The 19,872-nt window shown below is 42.6% G+C and overlaps 1 protein-coding gene across 5 annotated transcripts in view; it reads left to right on the forward strand.

The window, feature by feature from the left end:
* dnai7 (dynein axonemal intermediate chain 7) overlaps positions 1-19,872 on the forward strand; it is a 79,906-nt gene that overhangs the window by 6,886 nt on the left and 53,148 nt on the right. For 3 of the 5 annotated variants that reach the window (XM_080207199.1, XM_080207200.1, XM_080207201.1), the window contains 5 exons: positions 3,928-4,021; positions 7,980-8,071; positions 15,474-15,578; positions 17,195-17,332; positions 19,495-19,641. In XM_080207199.1, coding sequence (XP_080063325.1) covers positions 3,928-4,021; positions 7,980-8,071; positions 15,474-15,578; positions 17,195-17,332; positions 19,495-19,641 — 576 coding nt within the window. Of the gene's footprint in view, positions 1-1,831; positions 1,859-3,927; positions 4,022-7,979; positions 8,072-15,473; positions 15,579-17,194; positions 17,333-19,494; positions 19,642-19,872 lie in introns of all 5 variants that reach the window. The other 2 variants (XM_080207197.1, XM_080207198.1) reach the window with 1 other exon arrangement.

Consider the following 19,872-nt stretch of genomic DNA (forward strand, 5'->3'; position numbering starts at 1 on the left):
GAACACGTTTACATTTTTCAGCTGATCAGAGAGAGCCAACATAAATGTATAAAAGAGAGGTAGGTCATGCCTAACAAACCCAATTTAATTTTTTGAAGAGGTGACTAAAGTACTGGGCAGGGGAATGTGGATGAGCGTCTTCTATATGGACCCCCTAGAAACTCACTCTTAAGAGATTGTTACATGAAGTTGAAACTCATGGTATTGAAGACAAATTATCAATCTTGTCAGGAAATTGGCAGAGTGATTGGAGTCAGAGGTTGGAATCTTCCCGCTGTTTATGCCAGTGGGATTTTCCCATCCTGTGTGGTGAATGGAGATTTGGCTGGCCGTCAAATTCTCCAACCTCACTGCAGCAGGAGCACGGTGTGAACGGCTGCTAAGATCATGTCCCGATAGAAGGGATAATGAGCAGGCATTGGCAGAATATTACTAGGGGGACCTGCAAAGAATCTGTGTTGGGATTTCAACTCTTTATCAATGGAATAGAAAACCACATATTAAAACTTGCCAATGACAGCAAGATAGTGGCATCATAAGCAATGTTAATGGAAGCATTTAGTTGCAAAGCAATATTAATTGGTTAAGTGAATGGACAACACCTTGGAAATACGAGGTCACCTACTTTGGACCTAAAAAGAATACAACCGGGGTACTTTCTAAATGGTGATAAGTCGAGGTCCACAGAGCTTAGGGGATCCAGCTACATAGATCATTAAAATGCCATGTATAAATTGAAGAAATAACCAAAAGGGTTAACGCAAGTCTGGCCTTTCTGTCAAGAGGACTAGAATACAAAGGAGTAGAAGTCATACTTCAGTTATAAAAAGCCCTGGTTAGACCACACCTGGAACAGTTCTGCACAACTAACCAGAGGAAAGATATATTGGCCTTCAAAGGAGTGCACCGCAGATTTCAGTGTATGTCAACACAAAAGTTGCCATCAAGAGTGCCAAGCACACTGAATTACTGAAGTGTGAGGTCTTGTACATCAAGACTTTGCATATACGCTTGTATCAACCCCTGTGGATTGCGCAATGGCACAGTGGTTAGTGCTGCTGCCTCAAAGCACCAAGGATCTAGGTTCGAATTTGGCCTCAGGTCACTGTCTGTGCAAAGTTTGCACATTCTCCCAGTGCCTGCATGGGTTTCTCTGGGTGCTACTGTTTCCTCCCACAGTCCAAAAGATGTGCTAGTTAGGTTGATGGGCCGTGCTAACTTGACTATTAGAGCTGGGCGATTAGCCGGATATATAAAAATCATAGAAACCCTAAAGTGCGGAAGGAGGCCCATACTGCCCATCGAGTCTGCACCGACAACAATATACCTAGGCCATATCCCCGTAATTCTACATATTTACCCCGCTAATCCCTCTAAAATCTGCATCCCGGAACACTAAGGGGCACTTTAGCGCAGGCAATGCACCTAACCTGCACAATTTTGGACTATGGGAGGAAACTGGAGCACCCAGAGGAAAACCCATGCAGACATGGGGAGAATGTTCATACTCAGCACAGACAGTGACCCGGGGTGGGAATCAAACCCAAGGGCCGGGAGCTATGAGGCAGCAGTGCTGACCATTGTGCCACTGTGCCGCCCCGGGAATAGGGCCTGGGTGGAATTGTTGTCAGTGCAGACTCAAGGGACCAAGTGGCCTCCTTTTGCACTGTAGGGATTCTATGATTCACACACAGCGCAGTATAAAACCAGTCTTACCAACCTGTTTGATTTGGCTTATTTTGTGCATTTTCAACATTAGAGGAACGTTTAAACTGTCCTGACCCTTTTCAACATATCTCAACAATCTCTTTTCTTCTCTTTCTGGTGCCAGCCGCCAAAGCAAAACAAGAAGCAAATGGTATGGAAACAGGCAGGTATAGTGGTAGTGTGTTCAGCAGACATTATAGATTTAGATTTCTTTCAATGCAGCTGTTAGATTCTGTCATTTAGTTTTGCCAGGCACGTGTGCACCTGAGGAAGAGTAATTTTGAAATGACAAACTGTGTTTTGGAAAGAGGAAAACTGTTAATAGGTTTAGAATTCTGACATTGATGTCTGACAGTGAAAGGTTCTAACTCTCCGTTGATTGTGTCATGTTAGATGTGTTGGAAACAAGAACCTGTTCTGTCAATAAAAAAAATTCCCTTTGTTTTGGAGTGATTCTAATCTTAACTGCTCCGGTGCATGCTGCCTCTCCATATTAATATATTGTATTTAATCCATATTAATGTCAGGGAGGGATATTTTCTGGGAAGCCCATCGATAGTCACTCACAACTATCCAGTAGAAATGACATTTTGTTTAGCCCAATCAAAGTGGCTGCGATCTCCGGTTACATTCTTATTACTAAGCACTGACTTGCAGCAGGATCTGTGAAGGGTTTTTGTGTTCAGACTGAACACAAAAGGAACAAAAATTTCCTTGTACAGTTAGCCTTTTTTTTAAAGATGCCATAACTCCTTCTAGGAAGAATATTTCAAACCACCATTTTTCTTCATTTTTTAATGAGCTAGAGCTGGACTAGTGGACAGAAGAGAGGGACCAGTGAGATATTGATCGCAATGATAATTGGCATTGTGAGATTGTTGGCATAGGGACAGTTTGCTGGAAACAATTTCCACTACAGAAGCCATGAAGTGGAGTCTGTCTATCTGTTCTAAAACGTTGAGGGGGTGAACTAATTTATTCCCCAGGATGGGCAGCACCACAAACTGCTTTCTTTTTAATTTATTCATTCATGGGATGTGGATGGACATTGCCGAGCAGTCCAGCATTTATTGCCCATCCCTAATTGCCCTTGAGAAAGTGGTGGTGAGCTGCCTTCTTGCACCACTGCAATCCAAGTGGTGTTGGGGGAGAGTTCTAGGATTTTGACCTAGCGACAGTAAAGGAACGGTGTTACTTGTGTGGCCTGCGTGCTTTCAGCATTGTTATCAATGAGGAAACGGCACCACGCTAATGAATTCCTTCCTCTGAAAATTCTAGTGCACATGTGCCTAACTTTGTGAGCTCTTTAACTACTAATTTAATTTCCAAATTACATTTTTGGAATTCACAAATTATTAAGCCCAATATCATCAGATAGTATATTGTCAAGAGTTAGCATGCATTTGCTGTGTTCACACTGTTGAGTGAATAAATAAATATTGTGGGGTAGAGTTTCCACTTGGAGCCAACGACGCAGTGAGCACATACTTTTGAAGAGCCTTCCCAAACCAGTTCTATTGACAGATTTGTGCAGTTAATCTGGGGTGTGGAAATATAGCGCGCAGGCCCTGTATGGGTTAACTGAATTGTGAACCAGCATAAAAGATTATGTTGTAACACAGACTCATGTGGTTTTGAGTGTAACTCACCTGTGTTTATAATTTCCAGATATTTTGTGCTGGCTTGACCGATTCTGCCCAGATTGCACTTATATAGCTCGAGGCAACAAGCAGAAACTCGACCCCTGTTGCCGCACGGAAACTTCCTATCCTCTGTGGAATGTTCTGTTAATATAAATCTCCCACCTCCTGTTTTACTGGAATTTGAACCATTTAAAATTGCAGTCTGGTGGAGTGGTATAGATGTGTTCTAATTGGCTATATTATGGATGTGGTACAATTTCCCCTTACGGTATATTGTAGGAAGGTGTCCTGACTTAGTTCCTTCCTCAACAGTGTGTGACATTGGTAAAGAAATGGCGCACTCTTGTGGGGTGTAACTTGTATGGGAGCTAAAGAAGCGAGGGCATAACAAACAAAGTTACTTCTGTACCCTCCACTCTGTCCAGATAGTTGTTTTAAACTAGAATTTAAAAGTCAAATCAAGAAGTTAGAAGCTGTGCACTTTGTTACTATATTATTATACCAAGCGCGTGTTCTGCCTTAGAGATTACTGCTTTGACTTTCAATTGTATAACTGCTGATGTGTATCTTTTTCAAGCCCTCCATTATGGGCTCAGCTAAGGGACAGAATCTTACCAGGTCTGAAGAAAAACTTGTCAAACAAGAGGAGGAGAAGAAACGCTTGGAAGAGGGTAAAAGCCTCTTTTTTTTAAAAAAAAATCATTACGTGTGGGCATGACTGGATAGGTTGACATTTATTGCCTGTCTCTAGTTGGCTTGAGGGAAATGGTGATGCATGCATCATGAGTTAGTGTTTATACGACCAAGTGACTTGCAAGATCACATCAGAAGACATTTAAAAATCAACCACATTGAAGTGAGAGTGGATTCACATATAGGCCAGGCTGGGTAAAGACAACAGACTTCCTTCCCCCTAAAGTGAATCAGCTTGGATTTTCACAATAATCCAGTTTCCTGATCACTTTTTATTTTTGAAGTTGATTTGAAATTTCCATCATGCTATTGTTGCAGATATTCCAAATATAAATGGGAGTGTCAGTACACTTGGCACAATGACACTTTGAAAACAAAACAGCAAAGAGGTCAGAAACATAGCTTCAAAATACATCAATTAAGTGTTCTCAGAGACCCCTTTAAATGCATGTCAGCAAGAAGGATATTCCCTAGAATCTCTTGATGCTATCAGTGGGTTAATGAATGAGTGCTACAAACTCTGGGAGATTGTGTGGATATGATTAGAGTGGGAGGTTCATTTAAGTAAGTGGGGAAACCTGTAGCTGCTTCCAGGGCTACTTGAAAACCAGATCAGGAAATTAAGCAGTGACGTTGATCCTGTGCAAATCGTGAAACTGATCTCCACCCATATTTTGATTGATTAATCTACTTTATAGCTATTCATTGAATGTAAATAAATGGAGTGTCTATGCAGAATGTCAAGAAATGATGGGGTGTGAGAGTGTACTAGCCAACGTGATAAGTAGCTGACCTCCTGACACATTGTGATGGTATCTTCTCTTGTGTAGGTGAGTTGGGCATTGTTGTTGGCTGAAGACTGGAATCAAATCATTATTCATAACCCCAGTCAGCCTTTTGAGGTCAATAAAGTATGGGGAGAAAGCAAGGCTTGCATTTAAAGTTTATTTATTAGTGTCACAAGTAAAATGTAAGTTTTATTTATTAGTCACAAGTAAGGCTTACATTAACACTGCAGTGAAGTTACTTTGAAATTCCCCTAATTGCCACACTCCGGCACCTGTTCGGGTCAATGCACCTAAGCAGCATGTCTTTCTGAATGTGGGAGGAAACTGGACCACCCGGACAAAACCCACGCAGACACGGGGAGAACGTGCAAACTTCACACAGACAGTGACCCAAGCCAGGATTTGAACTTGAGTCCCTGGTGCTGTGAGGCAGCAGTGCCACTGTGCTGTCCCAAGTAGACTTACATTAACACTGCAATGAAATTGCTGTGAAAATCCCCTAGTTGCCACACTCCAGCACCAGTTCAGGTACACTGAGGGAGAATTTAGCGTGGCCAGTGAACATAACCGGCACGTCTTTCGGACTGTGGGAGGAAACCAGAGCACCCAGAGGAAACCTACACAGACACAGGGAGAACATGCAGACTCCGCACGGAGAGTGACCCAAGCCAGGAATCGAACCTGGGTCCCTGGCACTATGAGGCAGCAGTGCTAACCACTGTGCCACCCTTATGCATTACCATTCGGAGTACAAAACTTTTTAAAATGATTTCATGAGATGCAGGGGTAACTGGCAATTAACCGTCCCTAATTATCCTTGAGAGGATGTTGATGGACCTTCTTGAATCACTGTGGTCTCTTCTGTAGTGGTTTGACACAGCTCATTATTTGGGTGGCACGGGACCACAGTAGTTAGCACTGTTGCTTCACAGCTCCAGCATCCTGGGTTCGATTCCCGGCTTGGGTCACTGTCTGTGTGGAGTTTGCACGTTCTCCTCGTGTCTGCGTGGTTTTCCTCTGGGTACTCCGGTTTCCTCCCACAGTCCAAAGATGTGCGGGTTAGGTTGATTGGCCATGCTAAAAATTGCCCTTAGTGTCCTGAGATGCGTAGGTTAGAGGAATTAGTGGGCAAATATGTAGGGATATGGGGGTAGGGCCTGGGTGGGATTGTGGTCGCTACAGACTTGATGGGCCGAATGGCCTCCTTCTGTACTGTCAGGTTTCTACGCTTATCACACTGGCTCGTATCTGTTTTGGCCAGCTGCCTGGGCTTCCTGTTCCAACATTGGCCATTGCAGCAGTGCTGCAAACAGGGCTTGTATGCAATAATTTCACACCATCACCCTGTTCCCTCCCAACAACCGGGCTGAATATTGACCCAGATACACTAGAGAGAAGTGTCGGGGCAGTGTTAATGTGAAAAGAAAGGAGTAAAATAAATCAGTTATCCTTGGTGAGACCGCACCTGGAGTATTGTGTACAGTTCTGGTCTTCTTACTTAAGAAAGCATATACTTGCCATACAGGGAGTGCAGCAGAGGTTCGTTGGACTGATACCAGAGTTGGTGGAACTGTCCTGTGAGGAGGCTAGAGTTTAGAAAGATTTAAAATGTTTACAGAGATCTGTTTGAAATGTATAAAATTCTAACCGAGCTGGACAGACTGGATGCTGGGAGGATGTTTTCTCTCGTTGGGGAATCTGGAACCAGCGGACATTGTCTCAGGATACGGGGTAGACTATTTAGGACTGAGATGAGAAAAGATTTCTTCATTCAGAGAGCAGTGGATTCTCTACCACAGAAGGCTGTGGAGGCCAAGTCACTGAATGTATCCAAGAATTACTATTACTTACGGGGCGAAAAACTGCAGCAGGCGACGGTGCAGAGGGACCTCGGGGTCCTTGTGCATGAGTCGCAAAAACCCAGCTTGCAGGTGCAGCAGGTGGTCAGGAAGGCGAATGGGATGCTGGCCTTCATAGCGAGGGGGATTGAATATAAAAGTAGGGAGGTCTTGCTGCAGCTATATAGGGCATTGGTGAGGCCGCAGCTGGAGTACTGTGTGCAGTTTTGGGCGCCGCACCTGCGCAAAGATATTTTGGCCTTGGAGGGAGTGCAGAGGAGGTTTACTAGGCTGATACCGGAGTTGAGGGGGCTGAGCTATGAGGAGAGGCTGAATAAACTGGGCTTGTACTCGTTAGAGTTTAGAAGAATGAGGGGAGATCTCATTGAGACGTATAAGATGATGAATGGGATGGATAGGATAGAGGTGGAGAGGCTCTTCCCGCTCAAAAAAGACAGTAGGACTAGGGGGCACAGCCTCAAGATAAAAGGGGGGCGGTTTAGAACAGAGTTGAGGAGGAACTTCTTCACTCAAAGGGTGGTGAATCTCTGGAATTCTCTGCCCGTTGAAGTGGTGGAGGCTGCCTCGCTAAATATTTTTAAGACGCGGGTTGATGGGTTTTTGATAAGAGCGGGGATTAAGGGTTATGGGGAGAGGGCGGGAATGTGGAACTGAGCCACGACAGATCAGCCATGATCTTATTGAATGGCGGGGCAGGCTCGAAGGGCTAGATGGCCTACTCCTGCTCCTATTTCTTATGTTCTTATGAAAGAGATAGATAATTTTTGAAGATTTTAATGGCATCAAGAGGTATGGGGAGAAAACAGGAATATGGCATTGAGATCAAGGAACAGCCATGATCACACTGAATGGCGGAGCAGTCTAAAGGGGCCAATTGGCCTGCTGCTGCCTCTTAAAATTTGTTTATTCATTAGTCACAAGTAGGCTTGTGCAACAAAGTTACTGTGAAAATCCCCTCGTCACCACATTCCAGTGCCTGTTTGGGGACACTGCGGGAGAGTTTAACATGGCCAATGCAGCTAATCAGCGCATCTTTTGGACTGTGCGAGGAAACCGGAGCACCCGGAGGGAACCCACACAGACACGGGGAGAATGTGCAAACTCCACACGGGCAGTGACCCAAGCCGGGAATCAAACCCGGGTCCCTGGCGCTGTGAGGCAGCAGTGCTAACCACTGTGCTGCTGTGTTGCTTCTAGTTTCTGTGTTTTCTTTGAAAATGTCCTCATCACAATAGAGAGAATATGTCTACGTTTCCTGCAGCAACTAACAATTGTTCCTTATTTAACAGAGGAGCTGAGACAGGCAGCTGAACAAGCGGAGCAAGAGAGACTTGAGAAACTGAGACTTGAAGAAGAAGAGAGAGCAAGGATTGCGGCAGCGGTTGGTGTTATTTTACTGAGTGTCCTCAGCATGTAAAACAAGTGAAGAGATGAAGGGGTCTTGACATTCATGGAAACAAAAGTAGTGGGGAAGGTGGAGAAAGACCAGTTCATTATCCCCTGTTTTGAACCAGATTTCAATTCCCAAAGCATTGCTGCACAAACTGTGATTAAACCTCTCAATTTCTTCAACTTCTCAACTGTGACAGGAAACACACAGCCGAAGTATGCCACCTCCATGTTGTTTCGCATCTAAATTTGTGAAATTTACATCTCTCATAAAATCTGTCATGTAGATTTTCAACAACAGCAGCTAATATTTATGTGGTGAGATGTTCTTTATTGTCGTGAAATGTTCCAAGATGCTTCACAAGTTTGACAAGCTTCACTAGTGTCCAAGCCATTTAAAGGAATGCTTGGATGGATGATTGAAAAGAAGTAGAACTGAACAAGTGTCTTAAAGAAGGAGACAGATGCAGAAGTTGAGGGAGGGAAATGCAGAACTTTGAAGCCTAGACAGCAGATGGCACTGCCACCAATACTGGTGCAGTGCAACTCACAGATGAACACAGGCCAGCATTGGAGCTATACAGATTGCACCGATGGAGGAGTTTGCTGGGATGGCTCCGATTGGGCACTAAGCATTGCCTGTGTGGAGTTTTAAGAAGGAAATTGGATTGTTTATGTTGCCTGTGCAAAAGAGCAGCTATTTGGCCTTCCCTCCATTGAAGTGAATGGGCGGCTCAATGTCAGTGACACAGTGGTTAGCATTGCTGCCTCACAGTGCCAGGGACCCAGTTTCAATTCTGGCTGCGTGGAGTTTGCATGCTGTCTCTCTCTCCCGCCACACACACACACACACACACACACACACACACACACACACACACACACCCCCCCCCCCCCCCCCCCGTATCTGCATGGGTTTCCACCAGGTACTCTGATTTCCTCCCACGTCCAAATATATACAGGTTGATTGGCCATGATAAATTGCTCCTTAGTCCCAGGGGATCAGCAGAGTAAATATGTGGGGTTATGGGAGTAGGTCCTGGGTGCGATTGTTGTTGGTGCAGACTCAATGGGCCGAATGGTGTCCTTCTATGAATATTCTATGAAAACCAAACAGATTCTGTAACAGATATCCATCTGCTCGCAGCTTTCCCTCAATGTGCTTCACCCAGTGATTAGATCATAATCTACATCCTGATTTATCTTTGCTGTGCCTAGTCACTGACTGTGACACAAAGATTAGAAAGAAAGGGAGGAACTTGCAGCTTCAGCAAGAATATATCTATGAGGGAATAATTGCCCAATCTAGATTAGCCACTTGGTATACATCTTACCCAATTCTCTTTTTCACTGATTTCCTGAGTCATTATTTATGTTTATTACTTGCCCAACTATTTCCAAAATGCGTTTTTTCTAAGTTCTCCAATGTGACCATCATGAAGGGAGAAACACAACTATGAAATTAAATACAGGAGCAAGAAAAAATAGAAAAGACTACAGCCGACAGAGGCAAAACGGATTCTGTGGCAGTAGGAGAAGTGAAGGAGGTGGAGGAAAAAATATGCAGATTAATTAGAGAATTGAGTAAAACCATTGAAGTTCCCCAGGGTTACTTTACTATTATTATTGATTGCAAACAGATAAGTAAAGGGGATAAGGGAATGGAGTTCTAATGATATGTACAGGACCCCTTTTTAAAAAACTCAACAAGGAATGATTTATAGTTTATTTATTTATTAGTGACAAGTAAGGCTTACATTAACACTGCAATGAAGTTACTGTGAAATTCTCGTAATCGCCACATTCCGGCGTCTGTTTGGGTAAATGCAGCTAACCATGGACTATGGGAGGAAACCTGAATATCTGGAGGAAACCCACACAGACACAGGGAGACCATACAATTTCCGCACAGACAGTGATCCAAGCCGGGAATTGAACCCAGTCCCTGGCACTGTGAGGCAGCAGTGCTAACCACTGTGCTATTTGCTAGTAGCTCTAGTAATGGGGAATGAACCAAAGCAGATAAGAGAGGCAAAAGGAGGAAAACATCTAAACAACAGTAATCATAACATCATGCAGTTTAAGATTAGGATAGAGAAGGAGATAAGTTAAATAGAAGCCAGGTTAATAGATTGGAGAAAAGCTGATGAAGGGCTAGAAAATAGTACTTAGAAAGACTGGCAGACAGTGTTATAGAATGACAGTGGGAAACATGTAAAATTACGTTCAACAGTGTGCAGGAAAACATCTTTACACAAATAATCAGTGAGAATCTCAGATAGATAAATAGAGGTGAGAGGACAATTAAGGGTGAGGACAGAAACAGACGCTTAGTACATAGACCCAGAGAATGCAATGTAAGAAAGAATACAAAGAGATTAGAAGTAAAAAAAAATTAAAAGGGAACTAAGAAACTAAATTATCAAAGGACATAAATATTTGTGAACAAGATTTTAGCTATTGAAAGGGTACAGAGGAGATTTACAAGGATGTTGCCTGGACTGGGAGGCATGCCTTATGAAGTTAGGTTGAGGGAGCTGGGTCTCTTTTCCCTGGAGAGACGAAGGTTGAGAGGTGACCTGATAGAGGTTTATAAAATGTTGAGAGGAATGGATAGGGTGGATTCTCAGAGGCTATTTCCCCGGGTTGAAATGGTCGCTACGAGAGGACACAGATTTAAGGCGCGGGGAGGAAAGTACAGAAGTGATGTTAGGGGTTTTTCACTCAGAGGGTGGTGAGTGAGTGGAATCGGCTGCCATCAGTGGTGGTGGAGGCGAACTCGCTGGGGTCTTTGAAAAGACTTCTGGATGAGTATATGGGGTTTTATGGGATTGGGGGTTATAGATAGGTGTTGATGTGATCGGCGCAACTCGTGGGCCGAAGGGCCTGTTTGTGCTGTAGTGTTCTATGTTCTATGTTCTATTATTAAAGTTTTATGACTTGCATTCAGCAGAACAATTTGCAAGAATTCTAAATGCAAAGGGAACAACAATTTATACTGTATGAGAAGAGAGTGCTGACTCATTGGGAAATGGGCCAATAGAAGGGTGGAAATTAGAAGCAAAGTAGGGTGACACGGTGGCACAGTGGTTAACACTGCTGCCTTATAGCGCCAGGGTCCCAGGTTCGATTCTCAGCTTGGGTCACTGCCTGTGTGGAGAACTGTGGAGTCTGCACGTTCTCCCCCCGTATCTGCTTGGGTTTCCTCCAGGTGCTCCGGTTTCCTCTCAAACTCCAAAGATGTGCAGGTTAGGTGGATTGGCCATGCTAAAATATCTCTTAGCGTCAGGGGGATTGACAGGGTAAATATATGGGGTTATGGGGAAAGGGCCTGGGTGGGATTGTTGTTGGTGCAGGCTCGCTGGGCCGAATGCACTGTAGGGATTCTCTGATTCTAGATAATTTTTTTTTCTAGAAAAGCAAAAATGTCATCGATATCGTCATCAATATACTGGAAAATGAGGGGGCCTGGGTAGGACTGGAACCAAGAAAGTTCCACATATCCCACAGAAGGCAGGCTTTGTTCAGACCAGTAAATGTTCCCAAGGCAATACCTTTCACTTGGAGGAAGTGAGAGAAGTTGATGAGAAATTGTCTAATGTGAGAAAATATTTCTATGAGTTCTGTTATCTTTATCCACCCACCCTCACTGCTCTCCCCACCCTCACACCCAACTCAGCAAGGGTAAATCTAACCTTTCGAATTTGTTATTCGTTAAATTTATTGTTAGTTGTGACGTGGTCGTAAAACTAGGTGTTGTTTTTTAAAGAATTTTTAGACCATTCTCAGATGGAATGTACTTGGTATGTTATAACAGATTCCTTATTCTTATGGGGTACCTTCTCTCAGAATGTATAGAATCCTATGTTAAGAATTCTAGAAGAATTAGGATCTGAGGTTTATAGCCTGAGACTGCAACCTTTTTAATGGAGACTATCTAATACTTTATTGTGATCTTAAATCTTAGAATACATTAGCGTAATGTTTTGAATATTGCAATGTGTAAATGCAGGAACTGTTCAGCTGATCACACCCCACCACTGCTGCCAGCAAGAACGGAGAATTTGGCGCTCAGCCAAATCCACATTCATTGCAGCGGGACTGGTGAATCCCAGCTGCAGGCGAGGTTGGAAAATCTGACCCAACCTAATTTATCTAAATATAGTAAAGGTAAATCTCAAATCTACTTAGAGAATAAAATAAAGGTAACCAAACAAATAACAAACTAGTTTTATACTTATAATTGGAAGAGTAAAGTATAATTTTTGCTGTCTTTGTCTCAGCAATGAGAAAATCTTTCTCATGGTCTCAACTCAATGATGGTTCCCTCAAAATCTGATTGATCTGTTTACTGAAGCTTGCGATATAAAGAAAATCTGTTATGTTTGAATGACATGACTATTGTCTGTTTTACTGTTTGACCTATATGTCTTGAGCAATTCTTTAGAATCAAAACAATGTGTTTATGTAAAAAGCAGGTGCAAATGTTTGACTCCCTGTCTTGTAAAGCCTTACTTTCAAGACCTCTGTCTCTTTGTGTCCATGAAAATAATGTGTATGTATTTCTCTCAGAAGAATTTTTTGCTGCATTTTATTTAAGTTAAGACTAAGCCACATGCTTAACACATTCAGTCAGGTGGAGGAGGGAGGAAGTTGATAAAGATTTGTGGACCTCTCAAAGAAGAAACAGAGAGCTTTCAGATATACCTGCCCGAGATTAGAGGGAAATTGGACACCTGTGAGTGAAAAGGAGGTGATTGGGAAACTATGAACAGTTGAAAACACTGGCAGCATCAGAAGAACACAGTAAAAAGTCTGACAACGCCAGGTTTTAGTCCAACCGATTTATTTGATAAGAGACTCACAAGCTTTCGGGGTTAGCCCCTTCGTCAGGTGAATGGAGAGTTCTGGCCTCAGACAGAGCATATAAAGCACAGACAGTTTAGAGATTACTGATTAGAATGCGAATCCTTACACCTAACCTGCTATTCAAGACCTGAAGTGGCTGACAATGTGAGTGGAAGGAGCACTGATCACAGGTTACAGAGATGTGTATTGTCTCCAGACAGTACAGTAATTGAGGTTTTGCAAACCCAGGCAAGTCACGGTGGTTACAGATAGAGAGACACTACCTGTGATCAGTGCTCCTTCCACTCACATTGTCAGCCACTTCAGGTCTTGAACAGCAGGTTAGGTGTAAGGATTCGCATTCTAATCAGTAATCTCTAAACTGCCTGTGCTTTATATGCTCTGTCTGAGGCCAGAACTCTCCATTCACCTGACGAAGGGGCTAACCCCGAAAGCTTGAGAGTCTATTATCAAATAAATCGGTTGGACTAAAACCTGGTGTTGTCAGACTTTTTACTGTGTTTACGCCAGTCCAACGCCGGCATACCCACATCATGACGAGCATCAGAAGAGTCATGGATATAAGCAGGAAGAAACTAGCCAAGGGAGGGAAACATGGAGTCCTGATAGGTCAAAATAATTTCAGAAGGGCAGAAACAGCTGTTTGAAGGGCGATGAGCCATGGATATCTATGGAAATAAAGAAAAGGCATACAAAGTGGCAAGAATTAGTGGGAAACTAGAGGATTGGGAAATCTTTAAAGTTTAACAGAAAGCCACGAGAAAAGCTATAAAGAAAAGTAAGATGGATTATGAGAGTAAACTAGTTCAGAATATAAAAACAGGTAACAAAAGTTTCTACAAATATATAAAATGCAAATAAGTGGCTCAGATAAACATTTGTCCTTTAGAGGGTGAGAAGGGAGATTTAATAACAGAAAATGAGGAAATAGCTGAGGCAGTGAACAGGTATTTTGTGTCGATCTTCACAGTGGAAGACACAAATAACATGCCAAAAATTGATGACAAGAAGGCTATAGCAGGAGGTGACCTAGAAACTGTCACTAAAGAGGTAGTGTTGGGCAAGCTAATGGGGCTGAAGGGCGACAAATCTCCTGGTCCTGATGGAATGCATCCCAGGGTAGTAAAAGAGCTGGGGGGAGAAATACAAATGCACTAGTGGTAGTTTACCAAAATTCGCTGGACTCCGGGGCGATTCTGGCAGATTGGAAAACAGCAAATGTGACACCATTGTTTTAAAAAAAGGAGATAGATAAAAAGCGAGTAACTGTAGGCTGGTTAGCTTAACTTCTGTAGTAGGTAAAATGCTTGAATCGATCATCAAAAAAGAAATAGCGAGACACCTGGATGTAAATTATCCCATTGAGAAGAAGCAGCATGGATTCATGAAGGCAGGTCATATTTAACCAATTTACTGGAATTTTTGAGGACATTCTGAGCGCTGTGGACAGTAGGGAACCAGTGGATATGGTGTATCTGGGTTTCCAAAAGGCATTTGACAAGGTGCCGTACCAAAGGCTGCTGCATGAGATAAAGGTGCAAGGTGTTACAAATGATGTATTAGCATGGATAGAAGATTGGTTAACTAACAGAAAGCAAAGAGTGGGAGTAAAGGGGTGTCTTTTTGTGGTTGGCTATCAGTGACTAAAGGTGTGCCTCAGGGATCAGTATTGGGACCACAATTGTTTACAATTTACAAGACTATTTGCAGTTGGGGACCGCATATAGTGTGTCCAAGCTCGCAGATGACACTAAAATGAGTGGTAGAGCAAAGTGTGCAGAGGACACTGAAACTCTGCAAAGGGATATAGATAGTCTAAGTGAATGGACAAGAGTCTGGATGGAGTACAATGTTGGTAAATGTGAGGTCATCCATTTTGGTAGGAATAACAGCAAAATGGATTATTGTTTAAATGGTAAAAAATTGCAGCATGCTGCTGTGCAGAGGGACCTGGGTGTCCTTGTGCATGAATTGTGCATCTTTGCAGCTAAGCATCATGAGTATAATCCAAAATAAGGACCCTTCATGCAATGCAGTAGGAGCTCTGCTAGTGTCTTCAGAAGTGTTTTTTTTTCTTGTGATAAGACGTATACTGATTTAAAATGTAAGTTTAGTACCACCTAAGAAAATCAGTCTCTTTCCTGCCAGTTCTATGGCTTTTGAATTGGGTCAGAATCTATGACAGAGCACAGAATGCATGATCTGCTGAGAGGAGGCAAACAATCTCTCCTTTAAATGTTCCTGCTGAAGTATTGGCAAATTATACTCAAAGAACAGCTCAGGAACAGGCCCTTCTGCTCACCAAGCCTGAGCCAATCATGATGCCTGCCTAAACTAAAACCGTGTGCACTTAGAGTCCATATCCTCCCATTCTCATCCTATTCATCTATTAGTCTAGATGCCCCTTAAGTGCTGCTATTGTACTCATTACCATCAGTACTGATTAAATTTCAATTATATATTAGAGTAACTCATTCTTTAATACAGCTGACATGGGTGTGATTGTTGCTTTCACCTAAAAACAGGATAAGGCACGTAAAGAAAACGAACTACCTGAACTTCTTCAAATTTTGGAAGGAAATGATCTTACTGTCGAGAAAGTGAACAGAAATCTTAGAGAAATGTTCAAGGTAATGTTTCTCTGTATTGTTGCCTTTGATCTTAGAAAACTAGGTGTTGATAAGATAATCTTCATGCAGTGATATTACAATACATTTCTAGAAGATTGAAATTTGATTTGAGTTATTATTGTCACATGCATTAGCATACAGTGAAAAGTATTGTTTCTTGTGCACTATACAGACAAAACATACTGTTCATAGAGAAGGAAAGGAAAGAGTACAGATTGTAGTGTTACAGTCATAGCTAGGGTGTAGCGAAAGATCAACCTAATGTGAGGTAGGTCCATTCAAAAGTCTGACAGCAGCAGGGAAGAAGCTGTTTTTGGGTCTGTTAGTACGTGACTTCAGACTTTGGTATCTTTTTCCCAATGGAAGAAGGTGGAAGAGAGAATGTCCGGGGCACGTGGGGTCCTTAATTATGCTGGCTGCTTTGCCAAGGCAGCAGGAAGTGTAACGGAGGCAATGGATGGGAGGCTGGTTTGCGTGATGGATTGGGCTACATTCACAATCTTTTGTAGTTTCTTGTGATCTTGGGCAGAGTAACAGCCATACCAAGCTGTGATACAACCAGAAAGAATGCTTTCTATGGTGCATCTCTAAAGTTGGTGAGAGTCATTGCTGACAGACTAAATTTCCTTGGTCTTCTGAGAAATTAGAGGCTTTGGTGGGCTTTCGTAACTATGGTGTCGGCATGGGGGAACCAGGACAAGTTGTTGGTCATCTGGACACCTAAAAACTTGATACTCTCGATCCTTTCTACTTCATCCCCATTGATGTAGACAGGGGTGTGTTCTCCTCTATGTTTAAGGCATTAAGGTGTTCTTCTTTACATTTGTGTTTAAGGCAATGAAAGGATTTGATATGGTAGATAGACAGAAACAGTTTTCTGTGGTGAGGGTGTCCAGAACAAAGGGCATAATCTTTCATTTAGAGCTAAGCCATTCCAGTACAATGTCAGGGGGCACTTCACTCACAAAAGATAGAGGACATCTGGAACTTTCTCTCCCAAAAAGCTGCTGGCGCTTGGGGCCATTTGAAAATACCAAGGCTGTGATTGTTACCTTTTTGTTCGCTAAGGAGTGGGGACACAAAGCAGTTAGGTGAAGTTGAGATACTGATCAACTGATAAAGGTAAAGTTCCCCTTTGAGATGGAGAGCTGACTGGTAGCGATTTAACCTGAGAGTCACCACACCTCAGGCAAGGAGCAAGTTGAGAAGGCAGAGCTTTCATGAATAACCTCAGCCGGTACGGGAATTCACCTGCGCTGTTGGCGTTACTCTGCGTCGGTAACCAGTCGTCTGGCCAACTGAGCTAACCAGTGACTATGATTGTTTTGACAAGGCAATTACAATATTTTGACAATTACTTTCAGCAAAAATGTATTAATAAATGTGGAAAGAGAAGAACAATCTGAACACAACATGCCTGGGCAGCATCAGACAATTTATTTGAGAGATTTTTTTTTAATTTCCTAACAAGTTAAGATGTAATTTGAAGATATGTGCATTTCAGTTCCATTAAGTCTGCAGTTCAGGCTGTGATGTTAAACATCTGATCAAAATTATCAGTGTTAAAATACGTGATCTACTTTGCAAATATTTGCTCCTTGGTTCTGCTCCTTCAGTGGCAACGTTACATGCGCTGTGATGGAACCCCTGATCCAACAGTTCCTCAGGAGATTAATACTTTCATAAACCTTTCCAAAGAGAATCAAGATGTAGACATTAAGTCTTTGTTTGAAGAAGGTCGAACAATATTACAGGTAAGGACTTGGCTTAATAAGCATTTTAATCCTTTGTCTGTTGTTAGGTCCAAGGAGGTTTCTATCTCTCTGGGCTGTATTATTTTGTTTGTTTTCATTTCGTGCAACATGACACTGGGACATGCAATAATATTACAGTAACAAACACCAGATGAAAACAAGATGAAGATCCATGTGTTTAATCTTCTACCAACCAGTAAGAAGTCTTACAAAACCAGGTTAAAGTCCAACATGTTTATTTGGCATCATGAGCTTTTGGAGCGCTGCCCCTTCATCAAGCGAGTGATGATGATTTTCATCTTCCAACTAGGCAATGATAATGAAACTGTTGACTAATCATAGCAGCTAATCCCCTATAACTTAATGTACAACAGACCCATTAATGACATGAGGAAATACTTAATGTGGAAAACTTAGGGAACTGTAAGCCCCCAAAGCAGGTTTCATTTATCATCTTATGTCTCAAATTACTCAGAGGTCATATGAATAGGGCGGCACGGTAGCACAGTGGTTAGCACTGCTGCTTCACAGCTCCAGGGACCTGGGTTCAATTCCCGGCTCGGGTCACTGTCTGTGTGGAGTTTGCACGTTCTCCTCGTGTCTGTGTGGGTTTCTTCTGGGTACTCCGGTTTCCTCCCACAGTCCAAAGATGTGCGGGTTAGATTGATTGGCCATGCTAAAATTGCCCCTTAGTGTATTAGGATGCTTAGGTTAGAGGGATTAGCAGGTAAAATATGGAGGGATATGGGGGTAGGGCCTGGGTGAGATTGTGATCGGTGCAGACTCGATGGACCGAAGGGCCTCTTTCTGCACTGTAGGGTTCTATGATTCTATGGATCTGATTGGTCAAGATTAACTTTTACACCATAATGTTAAAACAGCACAACAACAGTCCCTTAGTTGCAATGTCACAAAGGTATATGCTTCTCACATCACAATTACACGTTGTAATAATCTAGATATAATCCTTAAGAAAATATAGTTTTGCACTCTTCATAGAAACAGTTATATCTGCTCTACTTCGCCAGTTCTCTGTTCAAAGCACTACGATCTTCACCACAGGTGATGCAAAGAATGGGGATTGAACTGTGCATTGTTGACAAATCTGATCCATGCCGGCCATTCCGAGGAGTCCGAATTGCTGTGGCAACACGTTCCTTTATATGCACGTTGTAGCTAAGCTGTCAATAGTTGTGCTTAAAAAGGAGGCCTTATATCACAGTGGGTAGCGTCCCTACCGCTGGACCTGAAGCTTCGGGTTCCTGTCCAACAACAGGACTGACAAGGAGCATTCAACACGGCTCAACGGGCTGATATTTAGCTCTATTCCCCACAGGGTTAAAAAAACAGTGTGGATGTGAAGATACACTAAAAAGATAGTTTTATAGAGGCTCCAATTATTTTTCTGTCACCTGGCTGACCAGGAATCTCCTGCTCTCTGACCATTTACCAGTAATATATATTGAAAGGATTTACAGACTGATAATCAACTTGTTTGGACGTGTTATGAACATGCTTTCCTTGACCATTAAATCCTGGATTGGGATTTGAATGCAGAACTTCTGGCTCTGTGGTAGGGATGCTCTCCATCGCACCACAAGACCTCCATTTCTTCTTTATCTATTAGGAATTTTGGTGTTGGTTGGAAATTTGTCCATTGTGATCCTTCCACTGTCAAACGCTCCTTGTGCTGCTCTTGTCTCTGCTTGATTTTTTTGAGGTTATTTGCCATTCCCTCTCCCATAGTTCCAAAGTTTTCCCTTCATTAATGCTTGATTTATGCGCACTGGGTAGAACTTTACACCAGTGGAATTTTACGGTCAATCGGCTTTTGAATGGCCTGCTGTATCGTATGGTCCTGCCCAAGTTGTGACAGGGCTGTAAAATTCTGCCCATTATTTTCCCCCTTGAGATTCATTCTTTAAGATAGTGCTGGTTTTCTCTCTCTCGCTTACTGCATTAAGAGAGTTTCCACCCTCCGCATGAGTGAAATTGGTCTGCAATTTGCTTCTGAAGTTACATTTTCAAAAAGTTGTGTCTCTCCGGTTTACTCTGTTCCATAATATTTAGAACTGTTTCTCTTGGATGTTATAAGTACTCAACAAAGACTGTTGAATGCTGCACAATGGAAAATTGTTTTAAATCTGCCCTGTGACTTGCAGCTTTTAGATGAATTAGAAATGCTATTAAGTGACACTCCACCCAATGAGTTGCCTGAAGCAACTGCGAACCAGTATCAACAGACCATTTGGAATTTGCAGGACCTTCTCTCTAACATCAATGATAAAGCAACTAATACCCTCCTAGAGGTAGGTGCTTAAGCAAATCATTCATACTCAGATGTACGCCAAAAACATGCACCAAACGTTCTCTGTCGGGACTAACCAAAACTGGCTGCTGACTAATCCATAGGTGATAGGTTATCTATAGTGTGTCATTCTGTGTGATATCTCTGAGTCTGTACAAGTGATGACTTCTGCACTGAGCTGATGTAGCCAGACATAATTCAGCAGAACATTAAATATTATGAAATGAATGGC

The sequence above is a fragment of the Carcharhinus amblyrhynchos genome, chromosome 19 (assembly GCF_965287045.1).
Source record: "Carcharhinus amblyrhynchos chromosome 19, sCarAmb.v2.hapA, whole genome shotgun sequence".
Classification (NCBI taxonomy): domain Eukaryota; kingdom Metazoa; phylum Chordata; class Chondrichthyes; order Carcharhiniformes; family Carcharhinidae; genus Carcharhinus; species Carcharhinus amblyrhynchos.